The following is a 24,506-nucleotide window of genomic DNA, read 5'->3' as shown; positions in this document are numbered from 1 at the left end:
CAACAGGGCCCCCTGGTTTAGAGGTCCCTTTGTGGGAGTGATTTAGGTAGAGGCAGGATCATGAATAAAGAGAGCACACCCTCTTCTTCAGCGGGAGGGGTGGGAGAGCCTTCCCAAACATCTCTTTTCAGAATCAGTATTTGGCTAAGAGCTTTAATTTCATTAGACAAATGGGGGCTGGGTTTTTCCATGCATCTCAGCCTCCTTTAATGTGTAAATTACATAGGATTTGCCACTCATTACAATGGTGATATGATTATTGGCCACACTGCACAGGCCTCGGTGATAGGCTAGCTAAGGAGTGGCATGTGTGGGAAAAATTGGATAGCCCTTTTATTTTTTTTTAAATCACAAGCACACAAGAGAATTGAATCCACAAACATGAGACTCCCAATGGTTTTCTCAGAGTGCTCCATGCCCAGATGATTTCTGGGTAGATGTAGCATCCTGGGAGAAGATGGAGTTGTGGGGTGAAAGCCACTCAAGGCCAAAGGAGTGGTACACGGTAATGGTTTGGATTTAGCAGAGCAGTGTTGGCTGTTTGGCTGGAGGAAGGCGCATCATTTTACAACTTTGGACTTCAGTTTCCCCATTTGTAGAAGAGTGATAGCAAATGCCTTCTCCACACCTTTGGGTTCTTAGAGAAACTTCATTTTTGGAAGCTGCTGTGTATGAGGACATTAGGAAATACCATTCACACTGGTTTATGGGTTCCTTACAGTAACTTTTAGGAACAGCTCTAGCCAAATACATTTAAAAAACAAAGTAATTGGTACAGCACCTCAAATGCTTCAAATGGACAGATATTTGGTAGAAACAGTCATAGCTTTAAAAGTTCTATATAAAATGCTTTAAAATAATGTAATTAACTAGTTATTATTGAAGGGTGTGAGTGCCGGGGCAGACATGTGTGTGGAGGTCAGAGGACAGCTTTGTCCTGTTGGCTGTATTTTCCCACCTTTTTGTGGGTTTCAGGGATTGAACTCAGGTTTCCAGGCATGGACAGTAAGTGCCTTTACCCACTGAGCCATCTTGCTTGCCCTATAATGTCTTATGGAAATGTTATTAGGAGACTGTTGTCCATAGCAACACATTCAAGTCTCTGAGAAGGTCCTGGTTGAAACAATTATTTACTTACCGTTTTGCTTGTTATTCATCTAGAGTGTCCTCTGAGGCCACTTTTCTCCCACAAATACACCCCCTAGCTTCCCAAGATTGGAGTTTCCACACTGGCATTGGCTTTAGCACATGCTTCTGATTTAGAAGCTGGGGCACAGAAAGAAACCTCAAAGTCCCTGGAAAGAGATTCTATGAACTTGAAAGGCCACCGTAGAGAGAAATACTTCATGGTGAAAATACTTTGGGACTCCAAAATCATGATAGGAGGCCCATCTGCCAATTTGTGACACTATTTGAGCATAGTGACAAAGAATTTTTTGTCTTCCTTTAAACTCCTAAGGAAAATTTATTCTACACTAATAGAATGCGGTATAATTCCTACCTTTTATTATTTATTATTCATTTTTATGTATTGTAAACTGCCAGAAATTTAAACCTTCAGCTTAAAAGCCAGTGGCTTATTAATGGCTTATAATGGAGCCATTTCACTCATTTCCTCCTGTACAAGATGACCAAACAATAACATTTGATATTTGTTTGATGTTTTGTATTACAGAGCACATACCTTTTTTTTTTTTTTTTTTTTTTGAGATTTTCACAGTGTATTCTAAAAGACATGAGATCAAAAGATGTTAATGTTTCGGAGACAGCAAATACACATATGTGTATGTTCGCTGGTATGGTCATGATGCGCATTAATGGGAAATTCTGGCTTCTAAAAGAAAACCATGGCTCCCTTAACACAGTATGTCAGAATTTGTAGGGCACAATGTGCTTTCCCGGGACTGTAATTAATGGAAGAAAGCAGTCAGAGACAGCAGCATTTTCCAAGGTCTATAGTTAGCTCTCCAGCTCTTTGTGGAAAGGGTGGCTGCATGGTCTAGTTTCCCTCCTGGTTTGTGAGGCAGCACCTCCCTCAGAGTGCATGATAATAAAGAGTGAGGATTGTTGGTGGCACTGCCTGCCACAGTGCAGGCACAGAGCAGTTGGACTCTGGTCACATGGAAGAAGCAAGCAGGCCTGGGCCTCTCCACTCCTGTGGCCCCCTTCCTGGCCTGGTTGTGATTGTCCCGGTTCTTTGGCCATGTCTTGCTTTGTCTGTCTGTGATGAGAGGCCTGCTTGTTACCCTTCTGTTGTCCACAGACCAGGTTCTTTCCTCTTTCCTCGGGTCTTGCCATCTGGTGAACTAAGGCCAGATCTCCTTCTGTCTTGTCCCTTGGGCTCTGTGTGTGACATTACAGGCATTGACAGATGCTGAGGACCACTTCTGCAAAGATGATGTGCAGCCAGGTTCTACCCTTTGCCGAAACTTTGTAGAAAGCAAGGTAGCTTGTTTTGTCCTTGGCTTTTCCATTCCAGAGGACTAAATACCAAATGTCTCAGCCTCTGCTTCCCTATCTTGGCTCACCTTAAGCTGCCATTTGGAAACTCCCACTTGTTTACACAGCTAGAGCCTCCTGGACTAGAACTAGCTTAGGAATGCTTTAGAACTCTTACTAAGCTAGGAGTAAATGTACACGTACTTGCAAGGGGCAGAACATATTTAAAATGTTGGTATCTAGACCATTGGAGTGATTCACTTTTTATTATACTTGACCCAGAGTTATTCTATTTCCCTTCTTCTCACATCAAAAACAAGATAACTCATGTAAAGACGTGTTCCGCATAACTTTTTTTTTTGGCTACTTATGCACTCGAAATGCATAACCACATTTGGCAATTTTCACCAGCTTCCTGAACAGCAGACAGTAAATCTTATTAAAAAGCCCTCAGAGTGACTCGCATTTAACATCAAGGTTCTTTCAACAAGACCTGGGGTAAACTCATTCTAGGATAATGTCTGAAGGACAGACCCACTCCCAGGAGCTCAAAAGAAAAAGGATTTGCTGTAGAACCAGGCTTCACTATCTCCTTTGGAAGCGAATCCAAAGACAGTTTAAGGACAGGGTCGATTGTATGACATGAGGAATGAAGGGATTGCTGCTGGAGGCACTGTTATCTCTGGTCTGCCTGGAGGTTGCCCACAGAGCAGATTTCTGACAGCTCAGTCTCATACCATGTCTACCTGGAGACAGCATAACTCCCGCCAGAAATGCCAAGGATAAATATGTAATTGCCAAGCCCAGCACTAGGACAGTGATATTCTGTGTGGGACAAACAATATCACAAACCAGTGACATTACTAGTAGCCACTAAGCACTGCAGTAATTACACGGGACATCAGGGACATCAACTGTTCAGCTTTTGGCAGCTGAAGTTCCAAAGACTGAAGACAAGGGGTTTATATATATATATATATATATATATATATATATATATATATATTTATATATATATGAGTTAAGCACTTGAGGTTTCAAAAAAAACTTTTTTTTTTAATGAAATCTGACTAGGATGCCTTCCATATTCTTTCTCTATACGAATAGTAAACAATGAATTGGATTTATTTTGTAAAGAAAAATGATGAGTCTGTGTAGGGTCAGAGATCAGATATTTCCCACCACTCAAAAACATAAAGTGGTGATAATTTATTTATACCCTCTTGAACTATTCGTGACTAAGGTGGTAAAATCGGCACGGGTGATACCACTTTGTGGATTCTTTATCAAAAGCATTGAGAACTATTACAGTATGTAATGCAGAATATTTTTTAAATTACATTTTCTGACATCACTGAGCGTAACTTTCAGTCCAAGTGCCTTCTGGATGGCTGCAGATGGTAGAGGTGGTCAGTACTACACATTTGGTTAGAGAACATTATGGATGCATGTGGCCTTGTCTTTTTTTTCTTTTTTTTTTCTTTTCCTCTGGGATCAGTGGAGAGCTTCATGAACAGAGTGCAAACCCATCTGCCTGGAAAGTTGCCTGAAGGCAGGGTGATGGACGAGATGTCTTACTTCCAAAGCCTCTGACTCAGAGCCCCGCACTGTTGCCAGCTAAAGGAGTTAGCTCTGGTGGGCTGTGCCCAGAACTCCAGCCCATGTGCAGAATGCCCAGACACTTGTGGAGTGTTGCTAAGAACAATGCCCCCTGCCATCGTCTGCAGACTTCACTCCAGGTGTGGGCCTCTCAGCGGAAGTGGGGAATGAGTGAATGCGAATGTACTATGTGGAGGGGCCGCTCTTTCAGGGGGCTAAGGTTTCCCATGATTTGTTTGTCTTCAAGGGGCATGGCATGGAGCCCAAAGGCATTCTCTAAGAACCCTGCCATGGTGATGGTCTAATGGGATCAATATGGACTTGGGCCAACAACTTGCTGCTGCTGCTGATAATCCACCTGTGCAGACGTGATACTGTACTTCAAGTAAGTGGCTGTTACATTCTTTTAAAAATAATTCTAATAAGCAAAAAGAGAGCGTACACTTATTTTAATATATATAATTCACGCATTTATTTTTAAAAGCTGTACTGTCTTTGGAAAATTTTAAGAAAGCAGAAAAGTATATAGGCTCAAACATAAGTTATCTTCAATCCGTAACCCATAATAATCACTACTAACACTATGGTGTATGGCTGACAGCTGACACTTTTAAGTGGACAGAGCATGTGAGAGTCGACAGGCTCACAAATCCTACTAGCTGATGTATGCTTTCCCTGTGTGTTTATTACTTGAAACTTAAAAAAAAGTTTAAATAAATTAATTAATCTGTTTATTTTTGTATGAGGGATGATGATGATGGTGTGTGTGTGTGTGTGTGTGTGTGTGTGTTTGTGTTCATACATGTGTGGAGGTCAGAAAACAAATGCCAGTGTCAGTCTTCATCTTCGGCCTTTCTGGAGACTGACTCTCTTTGCTGTTGGCTGCTGCATACACCATGGCTCCTGGCCCGTGGGTTTCCAGGGCTTCCCCTGTCCTGCCTCTCATCTTGCCTTAGGAGGACTGGGATTACAGACGCGCATGCACGGTCACACCCAGCTCCATGTGGCTACCCCGTAACCCATATCCCCAGCCCTATAGCAGAAAAATGTAATGTTGACTTCAAGGCAACGGAGATTCTTAATGTCTTAGCGGTGAGTAATTGTCCTTTTATTATTCTTTGAACTATACCTTGAAGCAGTCATGTGGGCTGTATTTGTCATCAGTTTCCACCCCACTTGCACCTCTGTTCACTTGCAGCCCTGTTGGTTTGAAACATCCTACTCTTCCTGTTTCCACCATCGCACTACCAGTTGGTTTCCATCTAAGCCCGTCACCTCCTTTTATTTTTTTAAATTAAAAAAAAATGCTTTATTTTAAATAATTTAAATCACTTTGGAGAATGTTACTTGACTTGAAACAATAAAATCTTTCAGAAAAAAAAGAGGGGGGGTGCTGGTTGGCTGCCTAATTGCATTTGCACTTTATGTAAATTGATCTTTTCATTCTGGAGCTGTTCATTTAATATTTCGAATTCATACATCAGCAATGCAACTAATTTATATGTTTTATGGACTTGAGTTGCTCACAATTAGAAAATTTTTATATGCACATATTAGTTTTAATATTTTTTTTTGCCAGCTTTTCCTTTCTAATCCCTTATGTGGGGTACTGTTAAATATGTTTGTGGACCCATGTTCTGGCAGTGTACCTACTGTGTTATTCTCAAGGGAGCATTATCTCAATTTGTTATTACTAAAAGTTATTCTACTGACAGAACTGTTTGTTGTACCTTGTTTAATCTCCTAAAAATACAAATGTCATAAGAGAAGAGACATTTTTTTTTTGTTCCTGGTTATATTCTTAGCATCAGTCTGGCACATAGTAGGTACTCAACAAACAGTTTCTTGGGTAAATAAATGACTAAAGTACTCACATCTGTACAGTATATATAGCTTTTGATGGTTGCTTGGTGTTTTCTAGTAAACTGTACCAAGGCTTAGTGAAGTGCTTATCTGCTATTTGCATTAATGTGACCCCATGTCCTGAGGGACAAAAATCTTGGATGCTAGATTTGTGCTTTCTTTCAGGACAGTTTCTAGTTGTATAGTATATTAAGTTAAAGCATAAGGATTAAGCATTGTCCTTATAACTTGAAAAGATGGAGCTGGAAATGTCATGTCCCCCAGGCGTTCGGATGCTTGGTTCCCAGTTAGAGCTGCTGTGTTAGGCGGTTGTGAAACTTTAAGAATAAGCCTGGCTGGCAGAGGTGAGTCACTAGGAAGAGACCTGGACTTAGTCTGGACCAATCTCTAGTTCAGGTTGAGCCAACATTGTTGCTTCCTGCTCCCACTGCCATTCAGACATGCTCTTATCAGGCCTTTGCCTCTGAAAACCTCTGAAGATGTGAGCTGAAAGAAGACGTTCCTCCTCCTTTAAGTTGCTTCTGTCATGTGTTTTGTCATAATGATCCACAAAGTAACACAGCTTAATGTATAGTATACTACCATACTGCACCTTAGAACATTAATAAAGATTTGTAGTCTCACAGGCAATGAACCAAAGTGTTTCCTACCGCATCCTTGCCTTATAGAAAGATGTTCAGCCTTTTCATTTTTGGAACTCAACAAAATGCATTTTTATCATCATTATTCTATAGCATGCTGGTCAGTGATTGTCAGCCATCAAGCCGGGAAGCGGGAACCTCAACAGAACTGCCTCTATAAGAGTGGCCTGTAGGCAAGCCCACATCGCATTTTCTTGAGTAATAATTGATGTGGGTGGACTCAGGCCATTGTCGGTAGTGCTACCCATGAGCAGGTGACCCTCGAATGTAGAAGAAAGCAGTCTGATACTCAGTTCCAAATGGGATGTCTTCATCACACCCCTCCGCTCCAAGCCCAGGGATCTGTGCAGAAGAGGAGGCAGAGAGGCTGTAAAGGGAAGAGGTGATGTCTCCAGGAAAATAGCATCTTCCAGACACGGCAGGGCTGATGTTCTGTGAACTCGCAATGACTGTGACAATGATCACAAGATCAAACCTGACAGGGTCCCTCCAGTAAGAGGAAGAGTGAATGTGATCCCACTCCTAACCAAGTAGCTATTTGCAATCGATACCTGCTGGCAAAGAGGAAAACAATTTTCTTCATCGGAGACACTTTCCATATCAACCACACTCCTGGGCAGGCCCCATGCTCAGAAGTGCTTAGCTAACAGAAAGGAGACTCCATGGTATTTTATTGGCTTTTTGTTTTGGCATTTTCTGTTTTGTCTTACTGTTTTTTATTTGTTTGTTTTGATTTTCACTTAATTTTTTTTTTTTGAGAGAGGTGAGAGCATAAAGTTGGTTTGGTAGAGCTTTGGGGGAGAATTTGGAGGTTAGGAGAAGGAAAAATGATCAAAATGTTGTGCATGAAAAACAATTTTAAATAATAAAAAATTTATATTGCAAATCCTTAGAAAATGTTTAACTAGGCAAACTGATATTATCATGTAATTTACTAGTAATTTACAAATATTTTTTGATTTCTTCAGGTTAATGGAGAGAAAGAGAAAGGGAAGAAGAAGAAGAAGAAGAAAAAGAAAAAGAAGAAGGAGAAGGAGAAGGAGAAGGAGAAGGAGAAGGAGAAGGAGAAGGAGGAGGAGGAGGAGGAAGAGAAGGAGAAGGAGAAGGAGAAGGAGAAGGAAGGAGAAGGAGAAGGAGAAGGAGAAGGAGAAGGAGAAGGAGAAGGAGAAGGAGAAGGAGAAGGAGAAGGAGAAGGAGAAGGAGAAGGAGAAGGAGAAGGAGAAGAATAGAAAGCAGGCTGGCTGAGGAAGCTGAGGGGAGCAAGCCAGCAAGCTTTCTGCAGGGTCTCTGCTTCAGTTCCTGCCTCCAGGTTCCTGCCTTCAGATCCTGCACTGGCTGCCCTTCATGACAAAATGCAACTATGAGCTGAAACAAACTCTTTACTCTCTAAGTTGCTTTTGGTTATGGTGTTTATCAAGCAATATAAAACTGACTAATGGCTTTGACAAAAACTTGCAATTTTAACACTGTAAAGTTTATTTTCTTGTTGACATTATTTCACAGTCTGATGTTTGAATTACTTTTCGATAGCTCTCCTCAGGGACTTGAGATGTAAATATTTTAGTCTATCACACTGTAGTAGTTTACATTTTGGTGAATAAACAAATGAGAGAGAGGTCAGGGAAAGGGGGAGTGTCTGTGTGTGCATATGAATGACAGTGAGATGGATCCATACGCAGAGAAACAGATCAAGTGTGGGCACTTTCTGGCCATGTCAGAATTGAAGTCCATATTTTTGTCATGGATTGGCCAGAGTTCATTCATGTTTCATACAGTGGTGCAGAGGGAGAAGTTCCCAGGGTAACTCCTAGCGGACTCATATATTGTGTTTTTAGGGAGATTCTAAAAATATTTTTCAGTTTCTTGATAAGTAAAGACTATCAGGGAACTCATCAGTAGGCATGGTGTTCCCAATTCTGATCAAATGGTCTACACCATCCAGTTTCTATGGCAACAGTCAGAACTTGGCTAGTACTATTCATAAAGTTAAGACAAATAAATAGAACCAGCACCAGTCTTGTCAGAGATGTGCTTGCATGTCCTGCCATGGAGGAGAAGCGGTATTTAGTTTACCCACCTTTAGAGTTCTCCTTGGCGTCTGGGAACACTTCCAACTTGGGTAATTGCATTCTGCTGATCTAAAATCCCCCTGTAGTTTCCTTCGGATGAGCTGCCTTCATTTCCCCCTCTGCATTTCGAAGCACAGAATTACTGACACCCACTGATTGCTCCATTTCAGAGAAGAGCTGGTTACATTTCACCATCAGGAAGGTGATTCCTGGGTAAATATATAGTTTGCAGCCTCTTTGGTCCTTTAAGGGGAGAAATATACACCTGGTGGATTAGTAAAAGTCCTGACTTGAAACTCTAGCTGGTGGAGGAAGTCTGTTATGCTATAAATTTAGGTCAAGTAATTTAAAAAATAAGGAATCTTGCTAAGAATATATACTCTTTTTTTTTCACTCAACAAATAATATACATACTGCTAAGTATTGCATATGTTAAGATCTGAAGTAATATGGATAGGATCGAGACTCTAGCATCCCCATAGCATATGTTAACCTCTCTTACAAAGACCTTCTTCTCACAGGCTTCAGTGAATAGAGTCAGCATTTTGAGGTCCTTCTACTGTCTTTCTGGAATACTTGCTTTCTGAAGTGGTCTACATTATTTCTGCTTAACAGCTTCTGTTTGCTAAAACAGAGAGAAATGATACTACTTTTCACACTCAAATATCACTTGGTGGTTGCTTATTCTGTTAAAAATTGAAGGTCAACGTACAGTTAAATGGCTCTTTAACAAAGTATTTAATAAAATAAAGAGAATGAGTTTGCCTTAGTAAAGCAGTTGCCTACTTTGGACTCAGGGTATTTGTATGAAACATGCACAAACTAGTCTAGAATCAGATGTACGCTCAGGAGGAATTCTTTCTAGTTGGGGTTGTGTAGAGGAAACCTGTGTGAGGACAAAAATGAAAGCCCTGTGGCACTCTCCAAAGGGTTTTTACAGCTTTTAATTCTGTCACACCACTGATACCTGAAAGATGTGCAGTAATGTCCTGGTCTGTCTAGAGATGTGATTTTTTTTTAATCTACCTGTTAAATAAATACTGTTAGAGGACAGAAATATTGAATGATCTTTAAGGGTCATATAGAAGCTTAGAGTGACCTCAGTTCATACCGTGCTTGTTTTCCTGGTCTTGGATCAGTCTCACTTTGCTAACCCTGGGAAAGCATGCACAGTAACACTGTCTTTTGCTTTGTACCAGCAGCCTCCTCAGAGACCATGCTTGGTTTACTTGGGCTCTGGGGATTAAGCCCGTGCAGGCTTCCCTTCTATTTGAAATGTATGCTATTGATATCAGTGCTCAGCCCCTGCAATGAACAGATCATGCCTGGCTCCATAAAGTCTACATTGCCTAGTGAGATGTATAGGCTGGGTGGACAGGGGCCAAGACAGGCTTTTGCTCTGGAAAGCAAGTATTAGGTAATGAGCTAAAGAGTATTTTCTTGCCCTGGTCCTTAATATGCACTCTATTTCCATGGGCTATGCAAATAGATTTGAACCACTGTCATCTCATAGGTGGTAGTGAGGCTACTGTATAAATGTTTCCTGTCTGCCATGCAGTGCTGTCTTTAAAATAAGCACGCCCCTCCCCTTGCTCATTTACAAGCAGTTGGAATCAATTTTCATGGACTTCTTCCAACAAGGACTGTATCCAAACTGTTTTGGGTGTTTTTGAACCTTCCATTCTCTATTTACTGTGTTTAATGAAAATCCCGGATCCCCCCAGTGTCATGCACTGAACTCATGGTGGTCCTTCCAAAGCCTCCCCGAGCCTTGTTGCATGTATAGAAGGAGGCAAACTGCACAGGGGCCTTGGTTATTGAGTAAGCCTCCTCTTGCTCTTCTGCAGTTAAGGCTCTTCCCAACACCGATTATACTTCCATTGTGTGTAGCTCCAGACTGAGCGAGGAGCACAGCTCTCACAGCTCTCCTGAGCGAGGAGCGCAGATCTGCCTCACGGCTGCTGCATAAAAGGCAGAACACTTCTGTGTGCGCCGTGTACGAAGCCTACCCAGGTTAATGGTCCTCCGCTTGGGCTTTTGGAAAAACTCTCAAATTGTCCCATGCAAAGGGACATTTCAGCGCTGAGTTTTATTCCACGAGATTAAAAGTGAAACATGTAACCACAAAGCTGGTTTATGTCATCCCTCTGTCTCTGTCGGAGTCAGCAGTCACGCCAAAAATTAGATATTTGATATGTCTGTGAGAGAAACAGATACCAAGGGATGCCATTCCCACAATTTAGACTCCTTCTTATCTTTAAGTGAGAAAGTACATTCCAGATGAAGAAAATCTATTTTATTGGCTTTAAAATACAGCAAAGAAAACGCAGAAATAAAAAAAGGTAATTTAAAACTGATGTCATCCTCGGGAACTTATAAACTTGAAATTGGTGTTTCTAACGGCAAAAGAAATCATTTAAGACATGCTTAGTTGTTATGTTCATTTATGTACATTTTTACCCCAGCTACGATGCTATAATTGAGAGAAAGTATCCACAAGATATAGTCACAGGAAGAATGTGAGTACATGCAAGGAAAAGCTGAGAAAAGCCCATAAACCTCCAAAAGGCTAAACCATCTAGAAAGTATTCTCTCAGCCGTGTTTTTATTTTTTATTTTTTAATTTTTTTAAATTTATTTTGGGGGAAGCATTTTGTGTCTCGTTCTTTTTATTTAATTCTGCCAGCTGTCTGCTAAACAAATCTAGCCAGGTGGGGCTTACAACCCATGACTAAAACACCTACCAGTGCAGCTGTCCAGCTTGCCCGGAGGAAGAATCCAGACAAATGGCAGGCACGAAGAGATTGTTTTGTTTTCAAGAAAAGTGGCTACTGTACCTTCTCTGGCTTTAGATGTTTTTTTGTTGTTGTTCTGTTTGCACAAGTTAGCTCCTATCTTCCTAAGGTTTTATGATGAGACAGAGAAATAATTCCACTCTCTAAAAATTATTGTATTTTTGTGATAGCCTAGCCTGATTTATTATAATTTGCACTTTAAGTGTTTTGCTCTTCTGTTACATCCGGTAGTGAGCTGTGTAGGTTCTGCTGTTGCTTTTGAGTTGTTCATCCCCACCTCCCCCCACTCCTTCGAGGGTGCACGTTATTAGTGAATTGTGACTGAATTTTGTTTCTAAATATCACATAATCAAGTATGGAGCTATTTAGAGGTGAAGGTTGGCATGGCTCAGCCGCCAGCACAGGAACACAACAGGCCTCTTTGCGCTGCATCATCAGCCGACCTCAACTGTGAATTTCTAGTCAGCAAATGGGCGCTTCATTTGGTGCGTTGAGCAGGGGAAGGGAAGAGCCAGGCTGAAAATGTTCTCGTCGCCATCTGATCTGCAGTTCTATAGATGACAGATCAATGCATACGCTACCCAGTGACTTCCTCATTTATTTGACACTTATCAATTCAGTGGGTCTGAAAATGTTTGTCAAACCTGCCTAAAATCCTATTATGATAATATCCAGAAAATGCTCTAAGAATTACAGTTAGTCCCAGCATTTGGTTCTTGCAGCAGTTAAGGGAGATAGGAGGCTCACAGGCAGCTTTTAGGATGGGGCGCTGACTGTTGCCAGACCTGAAGTACCAGGGAAATTCTGGTGCCCTTCAGAGAAGCACCCGTATGACACAAGAGGGAACACGAAGTCCATCCCAGGGCTGTGGTTTGCATCTAGGTTTAAAAGAGAACGGGGCTCCCCGGAACAGCAAGGGTTTTCTAAGCAAGGACACAAGGCGTTGTTTAACTGTGGAGGGTGTCTGGTTAAATCCGAGTTGCTCTGGAGGAGCTACGAGTAGATCCATCCTTCCAGCTGCTTTCATTCTGCCCTTTGCAGGGATGCGAAGAAGCAGGGCCCATGTTGTTCTGAGCTGGAAAGACCAAACATGGCGGAGATTCGGAAGGAGCCAGTGAGGCAGGCTACCACGCGTGTGCGTCTGTTTCTGTTGTTTGGGGCTGAAAGGAAGGCAGGCCAGTTCTTTATCCTCACACTTGTTAGTTAGTGAATGGAAGTAATGGGAATTTAGGCAAATTCGGTGTGTGTGTGTGTCTACCATTTTCTTGGCCTCAGTTTTGTGTACTCTACAAAAGAGTTATAACGTTACTCAGGACTCAGAACATTTATGGATGCATTTAAGCACTAAGAACAAGTACAAAGATGCTAACCACCAGGGTTAAAGGAAATAAGAGCTCCCTCCCACTCCCTGAAGCCTTGGCCAGGTGCAACAGCACTAGTAGCCACTTTTGTTTCCGTTCTCTGCTTCCTTTGGGAATTGGGGCCTAGCTCCGCTTGGAGAGAGCAGCCAACAAATCGCTGTGTTACCAACCGTGGTTGATCAGGAATAAACATCAACACACATCTCTCAGTTACAACAAACAGAGCATCATTTGTCCACCGTGTAGGACACTGATAAGAAGAAAAGAATATGTCTAAAACACAGTAACCCCCAAACCGTGCAAGTCAGATGTGGTGTTCTGAACAAAATCTTAGAAAGGAAGTTACGTAACATTTCCTTCCTTTTCTTTCCTCCATTATTCATGCACGTGCATATGAATCTGTTGATATTTAAATTGTCGTTAAATAAACCTTTAAATGTGGGCAAGAACTGTTCCGTAATGGAGTGCAGACAAGCAAATCCTTAATAGATGTCTTCTCTGTATTTTCCCCCGTTTTAGATTGATGAGTGGAGAAACAAAGGAATAGTCAGCACTTGTAGAACTGTAAATCACTTTATGTGTTAGACAGACATCCTTCAAATCCTAACTTTGAACCATGTGGTCAGCAAGTACTACTGGTCTCCGAAGTCACAACCTTTGACAAAATCCTTTACAGTGGTAATGGTTTGGGGGGAACAGAAGAGGTTTGCAATTAATAGAATGATTTGCTTTCCCACACTTCCAGAGAGGGCAAGTTCTTTTGTAAACAGTAGTTTGATAAAGCAAATGCCCTTGAGGTACTTAACCTACAGCATACACACTAACTTGCCATTTATCCCTACATTGCACAGTGGTGGCGAAAAACATTCTTTCAGTTTCACGTCTTCAACTTCCCAGATGTTCTCTCAAAACCAAGATCCCATGCTTAGTAAAAATTAGGTTTTCGAGTTTTCTACCATTTTCTTGGCCTTCTGCTCACTTCCAATCACGGGGACCATGCGCTGGATTCGAGTATTTAACCTTTAAATGATTTGTCTTTGTAAAAACAGCAACAGATCTCTCCTACCTCCTAAGAATATTTTTAACACAGAAATAACAGTGGTCTTTAGATCTGGCTCAGTGAGTACAGTACTTGTTACAAAATATGAGTAAGTTCACCTCCCAGGACCTTTGGAAAGCCAGGCACGCCCATCTGTAATCTGTGACATGGGAGGTAGGCTCAGGAGAATGCCTGGGACCTCATGGGACAGCTAGCCACTACCCAGCAGTGAAACAACATAATGGACTCTGCTTTATAAACGGTGACAGAAGAGGCCCGACACTCATGTCCCCTGACCCTCACACACTATAATGTTGCAAATCTGAGAAAACAGCACATGCATCCTTCTAGTGCCATATAAGATAGAAATGCCCAGATTCTCAGCCCCAGTACTAAAGCAACACAAGACAGCCGCATCCTGCAACCCATTCCTCTGCATGCATTGAATTTTGGCATCTTTTGGAATTTAGCTCAGCATACTAACTGTGTTTCTCTATCATGCAGGTAGAAGTGAGAATCAGAGGCTCATTTAACAGTGTGAATTTTCCCAATGTATCACAATTAAAAAGACACCTGTGCGTTCTAACTTTCAGCAGATCCACTCTGAATGTGTTGTGTCTGAATAGACAGAACTTTTGCATTTTATTCTATTCTTATTTTAATCTCCCCTTTCCTTTCCTTTTCTTTTCCAATGTTTTGATTTTGGATCTCTTTTACTGTCTTCCATTATACTCTTCTTCCTCTTGTTGAATTTTAAAAATATGACTTTAGATTACAGTTTTCTTCTTATCAAAGGAATTCCAAACAGATATATTATCATTTATTTGATATGGCCCAACAAGGAACATTTTCTTGCATAGACATGATACATAATGAGTTTCCTTTCCACTGAACATATTTCCAGTTTTATAATAACAATTACTATTAATTTAAAAATCCATAAGGCTCTCCAGTCATACTATTTTGTTTTATCACTTGCCCTCATGTACAGTTCTGACTTTACCCAGTAACTAACTGCATGGCCAGACCCACACAGACAGGCTCTCTTTGCTCTATGTCATGCTTTTTACACAGAGGCCCTGTATAGCTATACTTAGATCCTGTTATATATCTACTTAGATTAAAAAAAAAAAACACTTTATTTACCTATTTATTTGGCATAATGGGATTGAACAAGAAAGAAAGTGTTTTCAGTTTATATTTTCAGAAGGACTCATGGTTAAACAGGGTATGTAAAAACCCTAAAGGAGCAAAGGCTCCATTCAAGAAGGAACAGAATGTCCTACCTGGGACAAAACTAGAGATGTCTTTTAAAAGGCTTTTGAAGATGTCACACATTCAGATGTATTTTACTGAACTCAGCAAACTTCCTACCTTTTGTTGACATCCTTTGTAAGTTTTATAACAGGTCTGCTGTGTTGATACACCATAAATCCAAGTTCTGGGCCCCGCAAGGGTGGGGCTGTGTCCTGAGACATCTGTGAACTAGAGGGGCTGGCAGGGACTACAGCGCTTTCCACCAAAGTGAGTGCTCACAGCTAGCGCAAGAACATTCGACCTAAGGCAACTACTTCCAAGTATCAACTCCTCGTCAGGGGATATTTCAAAGACTCTTCCTTGGAAAGGCAGTGCCTGCTTTAGAAAGAGTCAACCTACCCTGCTTTTACCATCTCTGTGGTATGGAGAAAAGTGGAATCCTAGGAGGAGAAGACTGTAGTAGTAAGGCTAATTGAATACTCTCCTACAACACTGGCTGGCCTAGTTACTGGTATTTTACAATACAACGGATTTCTGTATTCAGAGTACACATGATTCCCTCACTGTAAGACAGTCTGTGGGTGAGTGGTCCCGTGCCCCACCATTGTGTCATATGCATGCTATCTTGGGAGGTGTTTCACAAATAATTTGGGGTTAATAATCATTTTCAAGTGATTCATTGAAAAACGAACCAGGGCAGAGTACTCAAGGTTAGTGTCCTTGTTGTGATTGACTGCTCACTGGCTGTTGTTTCCATGCTTTTTGTGAATGATCTGGAGGTGGTAGAGCCACCTTCTTGGGGATTGGGTAGAGCCTTACACATTTACAGAACTGTGTCCACATGTGAATATCAGTTGCCATGTGTTTTGCAGTAGGAACAAAAGCCAAAGGCTTTGAGCCACTGCTTTAGGATTTAATTGTTAATATGTTTATTTGTTTACACTTGGCTTCATGATTACACTTATATAATAATGAAACAGCATGATTTTATTCATCATCTAATAATGGTGACAGATGAGGTCCTCAAATATGTGCGGTTGCTTTTCCTATGGGTGAGCAGCGGTCACATACCTGGAACAGTTGGCAAAAGTGTACTGGCTGGTAATTTCAATTTTGACTCAGAAGATAGATTTCTGTGGTGTCTGGGTTGAATCTGCAGCTGGAAACTATGCCTGGGGCCCCAGGAAGAGTTGGCATATGAAAGATGTGCTACAAAAGGAAGAGCTTCTGAAGGTGACCCCAGAATGGTACTTGGAGGAGGCAGTTTGTAAGTGAGCTGTGCTTTCTTACATTAGGGTGTTTCAGTCCTTGTGGATGTATCCAGGACTTGAGAAACTGTGATCTGACATAGCCTCATGTATGCATGAGCTTACATGCATTTGCTTTTCAAGAAAGTATTTCCGCAGAGACCAGACTCTCTTGTTTATAGTTGTATTGACAGTAACCATACCATACCACCTATAGCGGGACCTGCTGTGCAATGGAAGAACAATAAACAATTGCTGGATGAAGAAAACCCTTCTACTTTCACTCCAAACAATCTAATGCCACACTGCCATCATCTTGCCCCCGTGTTGACAGCTTTTTTTTTTTTTTTCAGTTCTTCTCACTAATAGAGCAGGTCAGCAGAGACCAATGGATGTGTGGTATTGCATTTTGTTTTCCTTAGATGGGAGGGGGAGAAAAGTAAGACAGCATTTTCACTAGATAACATGGTATAGTTCTGGTTTCTTGGCTTACTTGGCAAAGGGAAAGCCCAGGTTGAACTGTTTAGAAAGATGAAGGACCCTGTGTTTTGAAGACTGGGCTTTTTATAAGTGGATTCAAAGTTGATTGGGCACATAAAGTCTAATGAAGACATCCTGGAAGAGCTAAGAAATCCTATCTGATGGGAGCTCCAAGTGTGAACACACCCCACTGTAACCATGTGGAAACAATAGCCTGTACTGGCAACAAAGGTTTCTGAATAATGAAAGAAGTGCCATTGTTCTGGAAGGCCCAATTTGGTAGACATCACACAGTGCTGACTCATCAGGACTGAAATCCAATAATGAATCACCAGTGTGCACTCGCTCTAGAGCTGGAATTCCCATCACAGATCAAGCTATAGCGTCAGCCACAACTCAAACAGGTCGCTGAAAAGTGCATTTCATCAGCAAGCAATTTAATTCATATCAAAGCGCCTTTACCCCAAGTGAGTGGCAACTGGTTACTTTTGAAGGCAGTCAACTGCTGGGGGAAATGAGTTGTGTTATTCTCCCATTAAAAGGTAATAATCTGTAATCCTGGGCATTTTTAAAAGTTGCTACCTCAAATTCTGCAGCAAACAATATAAAAAGTGCCTAATATTTCTGAATCTTAATTGTATTCGGTAATGAAGACCTTTAGATAATTGGTACGGCTTCTGAGTAGGCCAAACTTGCTTTCAAGTTACAAATACACACAAAAGGTTTACATTCGAAGGGACTGCTTTGGAGATGGGCAGATTTAGTTTGTAAGTACAAAGTGAACATGCAAATTGCCTTATCTTGTGGGATTCACAAACAACCATCATTCAGATTGATTTAATACATGCCTTTTTATCTCTAAAAGTGTTAATTAGAAAATAGGGACAGTTCTCTGAACACTTAAGAGTAATAAATAGATCAAAACAGCATCCATGCCTCTGTGATGGGGCCTATGAAGGCTTTGTAAAGGGATTAATACAATTGTCAGAAAGCTCACAGTATACATATTTAATGGTGCTACCAAGCTACAGTTACATTTTGAGACTTCACTGCTAAACTTTCCCATACTCACTATGCTCAGGAAACTGACACTTTGTACAACTTTCTTTTTCATTACTTGAAGCCCCCAACTTATTTTACCTTTTCCGCAGTGCATCCCCAAACACATGCCTCGGGAAGATTTTAAAACAAGCTAATGCAATAATAAAAATGGGCTGTTGCACGGAATAAACTATCACACACAAAAAAAGAGTTAATATATTTCCGTCTGACTGCAAAACACAAGGCCATTTTCTGATAGCTTATCCTCACTTTGAAATTTATCCATAAAGTGACAAACGTGGCTGCCTGGGAGTCAGCTTTGCTGCCACTGCCTGGCATGGTGATGGAAGACAACTGATGTCATGTATGTGCTCTTCCTTGTCTGCAAAATGGATGAAACTATGGCATCTTTCTCACAGGGTCTCATGGCAAGAACTGAAGATCCGGGTGAACACTTAAGAGTTATGATAACTGAGTAATTGCTTATAAACCCACCTGATGCCTCACACTCACCACTACAGCCTGCACTGAGTACCTCTCCATGTGTATGAGAAAGACAAGCAACCCAGTTCTGGGTTGGGCCTTTTAGTCTATGAGTCTCTGAGCACACGCTTTACCTGCTTTCCATTAGAACTTGAGAGGCCAAGCTATCCCACTAGACCACAGACTTTCCAATGCCTGTGTGTGTGTTTAGAAAAATATACTTCTGTTTTTAATAAGCTTAATTAGTATATAAAAGAACTTATTTATGACTTTTGACACATATGTGTATTGCTACTCCTACTTGACTTTCCTTCTCTATCCTTCTCTGCTTTCTTCTTCTTCAGAAATCATCTTCTTTTACTTTTGTGTGTTAAAGAATATTCTACACCATGCAATTCTGCATGCCATTCTTGTACAACGGCCATGTGAATCTTCTCTTTACTCTTTCAGTATTAGTATGTGTGCTGCTAAAGTAAGCACTCTTCAAATTTCATTACAGTTTTGTCCTTATTAAATGTTTTTCTTTACCTAATAATGTAGAGAGATGGCAAAATCATAAAAACTTCCAAAACTGTATAATGAAAACACTCCTGTCTACCATCTGAAGTTCCTTCTTTGTCAGGAAATAGTCTTGCTCTTCATTTCAGAGACTTCCTTAGCATCCCAACTTTCCCCCTTTTTCTCACTTTTGACTTTTCTCTGGGATCCCTTTCGATTCTTCAAACCATTTCTTTTCTCTAACCACATTTGATCAGCCTCCTGTTTCATTTGATCAGCTTCCTGGCTCTTGAACCCAGGAAGTTTACTCCCCAGGCTTTGGAACTTTAGTGTCACCATCTTCTGGGCCCACTATCAAATGGCCTCTGCTTTTTTCTCTATCTCCTCATTCCTTTAGGCAGATACCTGCCTGGCCCACAGAAGCAGTCAATTCCTTGTCTTCCTGGGACTCTTTTCCATTAACTGCTTTCTCTATTCTCCCTTGGAGATAATGGCCCTGTAAGAAAGATTGTGACACCCTGGTTATTGGAAGCCACTGTGAGCTTTAAAGAATTTGCTCTCAATTTCTTATTTTTTTTTTCAGGCATGATGAGCTTTTTTGACAAATGGGTTGGCTGGACAAGGCGTCACGTGTTAGGCATGTGTTATCTATGGGCTTTCTTCATTAATCTCTTATTTTCTTATGAAAATCTCAAGACAGCAGTCACTCTCATCTTACAGAGGAGAAGATATATGTACAGAGATTGAGCAGGTTGTCCAAAATCCCATACTCATAAGAGGCAGAGCCAAAATGTAATGCTGGCTTTACAGTAAACCTGGCCATTGTGCTCTGCAGCCTCTCCTGGCCTGCAGTCCTTCAGCTGATTCTCATTTGACTCACACATGACGCTATCACTGGGTTATGTTGCTTGCTCACTCACGATGCGTATTGAAGTATTCCAAATGCCCCTTTCTCAAGGATTCTTCTCTTTCACACGTCTGTGCTTTACTCAGGGCTGATCAATTACAAGCTAGAAAGAGCTCGTAGTCTCCCTCATTGCTGAGCTGATGGAGCCCGGCAGAGAAACACTTGTTACAGTTTACAAGATGGAGGAAGGAAAAACTGCTTCAGACTCTGGCATCCTCCCCGGCCTGCCCCCTTCTGAGAAGCTTCAACTTTAAACAAGTTCCTGTCCAAGGCACCATGTTCATAACCTTTATACAGCATCTTCTTTCCCATGGGAGGTGGGGGAGTGGCACATTATGGGTATTTTCATGAGTGCCTCTTTCCATTGCCTTTTTGTTTTATAGATGCTTTTGTTTCCATTACTAAAACACGAACAGAAACACTCTGGACCAGACTGGGGTTTTTTGTTTTGTTTTGTTTTGTTTTGTTTCTCCTTCTCAACTAACTCTCTCCCTCTCTCTCATTTCAGTAAAATTCCAGCAGAGTTGTTTCTACACACCACCCCTATTCTTACATTTCACACACTCTCTACTCTCAGAGCAGCAGTTCCTGGAAGCTCCTGCAGGGTCACACGTCTTCATGTATGACCACCCTGATTACAGGCTAGCATCCCTACTCAGTGTTTCACATTAAGCAATCAGTCCCTTGCTATTCTTCTAACCCTTAAGTTTATTACCAAATTTCTGCCTCTCCACTTTCCTGCCAACCCTAGATTCTATGCCTTAGATTAGAGTCTTCCTAGAACTCCATACTCTAGTTTCTGGGTCCTGTCTTGTTGCTACCACTGCCCATGGCTTCTGAGAAACAATCTTCGCCTTCCGGCCTCATGGCTGGGATTTTCCTAAGCCTTGATTGGTGGACTTGCCTGTGCTTCCAGGGCCTTCGATATCTTTTCTGGTCTTTCAATATCATTTGCTCCTGTTCCTCTGAAAGAATGCCTAATTCCAAAGCTACGTTAATGCCTCTGAATTACCCCAGTGTTGTGTTGCTCCAGTGAACCTCTTTCCAGCACAAACAAATAAGTTGTTCTCATGGGCGGCAGAAGTGAATGCAGGACTCCAGCATCTTCTAGGAAGCACATGCCAGTGTGGTTAACTGCACTGTGCTTGGACCTACCATGAGTGGTTTCATCTGCAGACTCTGTGGCAGCCAATACTTGAGAGCACTCACACACCCCCACCCACCATCTTCCATCACCGCTACTGATGACTGGGTAAAAATTCTCTTCCTAGGTTGATGCTGCTGCTTCTGGACACCTTCCCCCTTTACTAGCTCTCGTTCTGATTTTTGCTGCTATGGCTCCTTAGTGACACACACACACACGTACAGCTGCCGTGGACTTTACACATAGATGCCCCATCCAGGGGGCATGTGTCACTATGTTCTATTGTTATCACTTATGTGTTATTGTAACAAATAGAGTGGGCATTATTCAGTTAAAATGAAGGTTTGGGGGGGGATCATAACTGACTTATTTTAGTCTGCTGTTTCCATTTCTGATCTAATGGCAGCTTACCTTTTGTTGATTATTAGATCTTGTCTTTCTTCTCCTTTTTTTTTTTTTTTTTTTAGTAAGGTTTTCATCCCCTCTTAGTTGAAGATTACCCTTGGTCATATGGTCTTTCCTTGCTCTGGGGCATTCTTGAGCTTGTCCTGGCTTCATTTTCCTTTCTATTTATTCTTAAAATTATGTTTTATTTCTTTACTATCATGTGTACAGTTACACACACACACACACACACACACACCCAAAAATGCCATGACTGCATGTGTGAGGTCAGAAGTCAATAGGAAATCAGTTTTTTGTTTTGTTTTGTTTTTGCTTAGATAACAGCATAATATTGGGTCTGGGTACCACACAATGGTGAGCACTGACAGAAGGAGAGTATACAGAGGATGATAGCTGTATGGCAAAAGTACAGCCATTATCCTGTAATTTAAATGAGAGAGCAGTGGGTAGTTTAACTTGTAGGAGACTTCGAAGTTTAAGCAGGGAAGTAACAGTCTGTGACACTGTCATGACTACAATGCTATATGTGTTCCTTGAAGAAGTAGAGACAGAGCCAGGCAACCCTGGCATTTGTGGAGACTGAGGCAAAGGAAGGAAGAAATATGTGAATTTGAGGTTAGCCTATGTACAAAGCAAGTCCAGGACAGCCATGGCTACTCAAACCAAAACCATAACCAAAACCAAAAACCAGAAAAGGAGAGATAGGGCAAACCAATTGAAAATATTATAAAATAACCTTTAGAAAAAGCTGGCCCACAAAGAATGGCAAGACTGAGTTTGAATGATCAAGATTGCTTTAGAAGTGCCTCCCATATGGGAGGGAGATTGGACTTGATATTCACAAGAAACTCTATAAATTTTCTGAACTTTAAAAGAAAAAAGAGTCTTTTGAGCAGCCATAAGCAATTTTGCCTTGCCAGAGTGGACCTAGTGGATATGGCTTATTAGTCAAAAGATAAACAAGGTTGGCTTAAACTAAAGTAGAAGTTGTAACAAGGCAAAGACAACTTTTGCCACTCCAAAAACTGTGAACTGTATGAAAGATAGCAAAAATCAATATTTGGATGACTTTTCTTGGGACGTTGGCGGAAGCATGTGCCCTATTAAAGAGCCCATAACCCACCGGTCTTCAGGGGAGGTTCCCAGTGCGAGAGAATTGTCCCCGAGGAACTGCAGTTCATCTGGGAAGGAAGGATAAAGAAAGTCAAAGACTTTTGAGTTGTGGGGCTCGGAAACAGCATCACACCATGCTGAAGAAGACAGAACCTCACGCACTCCCCGAGAGACCGTCTCTGAGCATCTACAGCTGACAAGGCCTCCTACCTACCAGTCACATTGAAGTTCACCTGGAAAGCTTGGTGTTCGCAGGCTCCTCTCTTACCACTCCTCGGCCGCCTCTATCCCCATCTGCATTCTATTTTCCCTGCATGCTGCTCCGACTAAACTCGTGGGTGCCAAGCCTTCTCAAGGAGCTGTCTGTCTCTGGCCCTCCATTTGTCTTCAGGTTGTCAATTGCAATTTTGATCAGAGTTGAGTTTTATTTCTCACAGCTGTACTACCAGCGGAATGATCCTCACTGATCTTCATTGATTCTCCACTCGGCCTCCATGGACCCCTTATTTTTCAGCCTAACAGTTCAGCTGCTTCGCTCTCTCACCACCTATTTTGGCTCTAGATCATACTCAGGGTTCTTTTATTCCAGGCTGACATTTATGGCCCTGATGCAACATTATTAGTATCAATGGAAAGATTACCTATAATCTTTTCATAAGTCATAGGAACAGTAGAAAAAGCATGAGCGGGTGTCATTCATCACCCTGAGAAGTGGGCATGTAATTACTTGCAAGGCTGCTTTTAGTTTACAGCATAGCTTTCTATTTCTATCCTCAAACATTTTCCTTGCAAAAAGTTTTTGGAGAGTTTGGCACATTTGCAAATGCCTCGCGCTGATGCTTTTGAAAAAGTAAGCGCATCATTTTGATGGCATTGCAACTATCTTTAGCCAGAGTGGCATGGGTATTTGTACTTCAGATCCTCTTGGCTAGGATTTTAGCCAAGTTTTCATTGCCCAATAAACTACACTGAAGGATAAAGTATATCAATACATAGTGTTTATATAAATTAATCTCTCAAATAGCATTTAAGAAATTAGATGTTAATTGTTTGGGGTGTTATTTTTGGGGTCTGAGCATTAAACTAATCTTATAGCCAATCATGTGTTTATTTATGGGAAACACTAGATGAATTTGGTATTTTAGATTTAATTTGTTCCTAAGTTAAAAAAATTGGAGACACATACCACTTATGTCTCACATACCACCTACTGACCTTGAATGCACTATGTAAGTGAAGGTGGTCTTGAACTGTGGATTCTTTTGCCTCAGCCTTCTAAACGCTGGGAATATAGACATGTGCCTCTTAAAGTCTGGAGATTTCTAAGACTGAAAGCAGGGAGTCAGGGAGCATTCTTGTTTCATCAAGTTATTTTGATTTTGTAAAAATATCCAATGAAGCCAGGACAGTTGAGAGGGCTTCTCAACTTAGTTGTTCTAGGTGTGACCCAACAAAGCCAGCCATCCCAACTCTCTTCACAGAGAGCCACCACTATGCAAATCTCTCTTGCTCTCTGAAGTATCTCTCATTCCTGGTTCCTGGTTGTCTGCTGATCAGTGGACATTCTTACACACAAAACATCCTAGTGCTATTTCCCATGCAAGGAAGTATCAAGAGGACAATTTCAGCCCCCCTCCCAATGGAACAACAAATAATTAAGTTCATATTTTACATTGAGATTGGAATTTAATTCTGTTAGCTAATGGGCACTTAAGTTGTTCTATTTCCTTCTCCAAACATTTTTCTTCCCTTTTTCTTCTTCTTCTTCTTCTTTTTTTTCTTCAGAGAAATGATCTCCTATCACGTAGTTATAAATAAAGAAACTATTTTACTTTGATAGAAATTCACGAGCCTTTCAGGTTGCTTAGCTCTCTTGGCCTATCTTTTCCATACCTCTTCAATATATATAGTTTGCTCAGTTTATACCAAGGATGGACTGAGTCAACCACTAGCTACCTGTAAGCTACCACTCCAGAAAGGTCTGAATTCGCTAAGACTGCTGGCAAATTCAGTCCTTTTCTTAGCCGAGGTAACTAACAAAACACTCTGGTGCAGAGCTTTTCCTTTTTCTCCGGTTCCCGCTGGACTGGGAAGAGAAGTGACTGAAGAGGGTAATAATGCCAAC

The 24,506-nt window shown here is 41.3% G+C and overlaps 1 protein-coding gene and 1 non-coding gene across 2 annotated transcripts in view; one reads left to right on the top strand and one right to left on the bottom strand.

Annotated features, from left to right (window-relative positions):
- The window catches only part of LOC132655970 (putative uncharacterized protein DDB_G0271982), a 31,615-nt gene extending 23,844 nt beyond the window's left edge, over window positions 1-7,771 (top strand). Inside the window, exons 2-3 of the mRNA XM_060390526.1 lie at window positions 4,286-4,423; window positions 7,511-7,771. Of these exons, the coding sequence (XP_060246509.1) occupies window positions 4,343-4,423; window positions 7,511-7,771 (342 nt within the window). The 5' untranslated portion in view covers window positions 4,286-4,342. The remainder of the gene's footprint in view (window positions 1-4,285; window positions 4,424-7,510) is intronic.
- Window positions 7,772-18,687: 10,916 nt separating this feature from the next.
- LOC132656080 (U6 spliceosomal RNA) lies at window positions 18,688-18,794 on the bottom strand. Its single transcript, XR_009594025.1, has one exon. It is a non-coding gene; the product is annotated as a U6 spliceosomal RNA (small nuclear RNA).
- Between the last annotated feature and the right edge of the window lie 5,712 nt (window positions 18,795-24,506).

Source organism: Meriones unguiculatus, chromosome 8, assembly GCF_030254825.1.
Source record: "Meriones unguiculatus strain TT.TT164.6M chromosome 8, Bangor_MerUng_6.1, whole genome shotgun sequence".
NCBI lineage: Eukaryota > Metazoa > Chordata > Mammalia > Rodentia > Muridae > Meriones > Meriones unguiculatus.
This window is presented reverse-complemented; position numbering and strand designations above follow the sequence as displayed.